The sequence below is a fragment of the Buceros rhinoceros genome, unplaced genomic scaffold (genome assembly GCF_000710305.1).
Source record: "Buceros rhinoceros silvestris isolate BGI_N320 unplaced genomic scaffold, ASM71030v1 scaffold30889, whole genome shotgun sequence".
Taxonomy (NCBI): Eukaryota; Metazoa; Chordata; class Aves; order Bucerotiformes; family Bucerotidae; genus Buceros; species Buceros rhinoceros.
The window spans coordinates 14,146-18,499 of NW_010430272.1; the positions used below are offsets into that span (position 1 = coordinate 14,146).

Consider the following 4,354-nt stretch of genomic DNA (forward strand, 5'->3'; position numbering starts at 1 on the left):
CCCAAGCTTGACTATCATCACAGGAAACTAGTAACCCCTCTCAGAAGCAGAATTGCAGCAGCTCTTGGCAGCTTTGGGGGTTTCATCTGGGTCAACGGAGCTGAAATACCAGTCCCTGACCAAGAGGCTTGCTGAGTTAATTCCTCCACGGCTCCTTTCCACAAGTCTTTGCTCTGAGCAGAAAACGCTGTGCTCAGGGCAACAGAGCACGTTCTCATTGAGCCTGTTTGTGGAGGGGCGTGAACTGCGTGTTCCAACACCTGACAGGAAGATTTTGCTTGTTTGCCCTGAAGTGAGGGACTGAAGGGAAGGTGCATTTTCCAGTCAATTCCCTCATCTGGCATGAAATTTTGTAAGCTGATGCAGGAGGGTGAAGCAGCATTTGGGGCTCCCTGGAGAGGTGGTTATTTCCATCCTCCTCTCTGGTGCATTACCCTGGGTGTGCTGCATTTGGCAGGGCGAGAGACGGGAGGCAGCTGGCTCATTGTGTGCGGCGCTGACGTGTCCGCCCGGGAGCCGGCTTCGCCCTTGCAGGGTGGGCTGGGGCGTGCTGGGAGCAGGAGGATGGGGAGCCCTCGGCACGGTGAGCTTCAGGGCTGAGTCCGCCCTGCACGCAGTGTGCTCTGGGCTGGTAGTTAGGTTTCGGGGGCAGCACCCCAGGCTGGTGCCTGTGCCTGCGTATTTGGGGTGTAAGGACAGCACTGGGGTGAGCTGTAGGGCTCAGGAGGACACTATGGGGAAGGCAGAGGGGACTCTGGTCCAGTCTGTCTCCTCACCTTGTCAAGGCAAGGGGTTGACCTCTCTTGGTGCATGCTCCTGTGGAGCAGCCAGCCCTTCTGCACCGTGTGGAGACTCTTTCCTAGACCTCCCACTGCCAGTCCTGCCTCTCAGTGCTCACAGTGATGTCCGGGGGTTTCTGTGTCCCTTGAGGAGCTGGGCCAGGGGGCTGGACGTGGGGACAGGAGTCTGCTACCCCACCCGGGCAATGCTTCCCCGCTGCTTCCCCCATGCAGCCTCTGATCCTTTTCTAATCATCCTCTAAGCTGAGTCAGGTCACTAAGCAGCAGCAAAGCCTGGTGAGGGCTTTTCTACCCATTCCTTGAGCTGAATCAGCTCCCTGAAGCACCAAACAACCTTTATACCAAAATTACAGAGAGCGAGTTCAGTTCCCTGTGTTCCACCAGCTCATCTCTGCGCCCAGCGCCGAGCCGCTCCAGCGCTGAGGTCAGAACTCACCTCCCGTAGTGAAGCTGCTGCAGTGCAGGCGCTGTCTTGACCTTCTCCTCCTCAGCTCGTTCATCCCACCACGGCTCCCTGCACGCCTCGGGGCTCCTGCTGCACCCATAGCTGGAAGGAGCTTTCCTGCCCGCTGGAGTGGCCCCTTTCCCCGTGCTGGCAGCTGCAGCAGAGCGTTCCGAGCGGGTGGCTTTGCTGCAGGGCTCTGGATGTGCTGGGCACCAGCCTCGAGCGGCGGGGCTCAGCGGTTGCCCGGCTGTACCCGGGCAGTGGTGTGGCCTGAGTTCACAGCACGAGCTGAGTGGACGCGGTGGTGGATAGGCAGGGAAATAGCCCGGAGTGACACCGAAAAGCAGTTTAATTCTTTCTGAGTGCTGGACTTGACTTCACCCTCCTGCAGCAGCGCAGGAGCTGCCCCCTGGTCGCCGCCGCAGCTCTGTGTTGGAGGAGGAGCAGGAGCTGTGCCCCACCGGGGGATGCTTTGAATCCACGGCCCTCATCTGCCAACTGCAGTATCTTGTGCTCGTACTCGGCCCTGTGCTCCTGGTACTCGCCCTTTGCCATCCACGTGTGCTGGAAGGACGTGGGCGATGCTGCCATCGAGCCCCCCTTGCCCAGGCTGCCGTGCCCCTCTCTGGGCTTACCGGGACCTGACCTTGACAGCCCATGCCAGGGACCAGGGCATTCAACTCTACACACATCCTCTCAGGAAAGCTCAGCAACATCGAGGAGCCCCCTGGCAGCACGGTGTTACCCACTGTGTCCCTCCTGGCACCTCCTGTACCTTCTGGGGGCTCTGCGGGGAGGGTGCTGCCAGCAGAACCTAAGGCACGTGGAAGGGAGCTGTGTTCTGGGCTGCGGCTCTTCGCAGCACCCAGATTTTTTTTCCCAGGAGGGTCTGTGGTCACAGCTGGCAAAGGAAGGAGGAGTTTGGGGTACCAGGGGGTGTGCGCACGTACTTCCCTGTCTCTCCGTGCTTCTCAGATGTGCTCCTAGGGATGGCTCACTGTTTCCCTGCCCTTTTGGGCCAGCTTATATGGTGACCCCTTCATTCACCGCAGCACTTCTTCTCCCGTTGGAGCGGAGAGGCTCAGCGATGTCTGCCTGGGGAGAGAGGGTGTGAAACCAGCCCACCGCCTGCCCGGCCGGTGGCGGCTCCCTGGAAGGGGCTGCCTGTACCTGGGGAGTTGTGCAGGCACTCAGCCCCACCAGCCTTGTCCAAGAGCCCGGTGCGAGCAGAGCAGCGTGTGCAGTGGGTTGGAATCCACCCTGTTGGGTTTATTTAAGGGCCGGCCTCTTCCAGATGCAGCTCTGCTCCCCCTGTGCAGAGCCAGAGGCACCTGACACATCCTCCCCGCTTCCCTTCAGAGGTATGAGACCGCCTCGAAGATGGAGCAGTTCCTGACCCGGTTCCTGCTGCGGGAAACCATGCACCAGCTGCAGTCCCTGCAGACCTCGCTCGAGTGTGCCGTGGACACTGTGGAGGAGCAGGCGGGACGGGAGAGGTAATGGGGTGGGACGAGCCGGTCCTCCCCTGTCTCCCCCACTCCTTGTGGGGGTTGCGGGACTCATGGGTCACCCTGGAAGTTATGGGGGGGGGGGGAGCCGGTCCTCCCCTGTCTCCCCCACTCCTTGTGGGGGTTGCGGGACTCATGGGTCACCCTGGAAGGGACACTGGGAGCAGGACCTCCCCTTTCCGAGCCCGAATAGCGAATGACTTCAACCCCTCCTTCTCCATTTTATTCTTTCAGGAAGGACGTAAAGAAATCCGAGACCTCGGTTGGCCTGAGGTCGGGGAGACGTTGTGGGCGCAGAGGACAGAAGAACGTCTGTCTGTCTCCGACAGACCCCTATTGGTCACCCTGGAAGGGACACTGGGAGCAGGACCTCCCCTTTCCGAGCCCGAATAGCGAATGACTTCAACCCCTCCTTCTCCATTTTATTCTTTCAGGAAGGACGTAAAGAAATCCGAGACCTCGGTTGGCCTGAGGTCGGGGAGACGTTGTGGGCGCAGAGGACAGAAGAACGTCTGTCTGTCTCCGACAGACCCCTATTATGGGATGCTGACGACAGGTACCTGCGCCCGGCTGATCCTTGGGTCAGTGTTTCTGCCCTGGGTGTGGGATGCCAGCTGGGGCTTCTGTGGCATGTTGCGTCTCTTCAGCAGCGGGAAAGGTTGCAGGAGAAAAACAAATCAGTTTTCTTGGTTTAAATCAGAGGTGTAGAAGCTTTCACGTTTCTCTGAGTGTTGAGCAGCTCTTGCAATGACAAAAGCAGCTTTTTCGGTGACCTCTCCCTGCCCTTCCCTGCGCAGGTGTTTGTGTCGAAGACAACGGCCAGTGGCTGGCGCAGATCAACAGGCTCCAGCAGCTCATCGAGAAACTGGAGTGCAAGGTGGGTGGCAGAGGGCAGGGCTGGAGGCTGCCCTGCTCCTTGGTGCCGGCCAGGTAGGAGGGCTGGAGGCTGCCCTGCACCTTGGTGCCGGCCAGGTAGGACCTCTCCCTGTGCCAGCGGCCCTGGTATTCGGTTCTGGCATCATGGCAGAGCTGCACCCACTCGCCAGAGCTGGACTCGCAGAGCTGCCCATCCCCTGCGGTCTCCAAAGCAGCTCTGCTGACCCTCCCCGGCTTCTCCATGGTCCACGCTGCTTGGGACAAGTCAGTTGGGACCCACCGAGCCCCACAGGGGCACAGGTCACCTGCCTGTTCTCCCCAGCTGCCCAAAGGAGCGTCCCCAGAGCGTCGCCCATCCCTCAGGCTGAGCCGGGCTGGGCTGTGGGTTCCACGTTGCGAAGTTCGCCCAGTAACGATGCTTTTTCCTGTGCTGGTGAACAGAGCCCACGCCTGGAGCCGCTGAAGGAGGAAGCGCTGTGCAAAGGAAGAGATGCAGTAAGTCGCCGTCCTGCTGCGTGGCCTTGGCAGGGAACCCCGCAGCGTGCCCAGCTCCCCTCCCCTGCAGGCACATGTGTGTGCTTGGCAGCCCCTGTGCTCCCTGGCTGCAGTCACCCCGGGGGGCTGCGGGCTTTGCTCTGGGGGGTTTCCACTGCCCGGCGGTGGAGCAGGATGGCTGTCAGACCACCCATCAGCACAACCTCCCTGGCCCTGGACAATCACATGCC

The 4,354-nt window shown here is 60.6% G+C and overlaps 1 protein-coding gene across 1 annotated transcript in view; it reads left to right on the forward strand.

Moving 5' to 3' along the window:
• Positions 1–4,124, forward strand: part of LOC104499478 (N-terminal EF-hand calcium-binding protein 3-like) — a gene marked incomplete at both ends in the record, with an annotated part of 14,612 nt that extends 10,488 nt beyond the window's left edge. The window contains 4 exons of the mRNA XM_010142987.1: positions 2,605–2,741; positions 3,188–3,309; positions 3,551–3,630; positions 4,071–4,124. Coding sequence (XP_010141289.1) covers positions 2,605–2,741; positions 3,188–3,309; positions 3,551–3,630; positions 4,071–4,124 — 393 coding nt within the window. The remainder of the gene's footprint in view (positions 1–2,604; positions 2,742–3,187; positions 3,310–3,550; positions 3,631–4,070) is intronic.
• Positions 4,125–4,354: the final 230 nt, after the last annotated feature.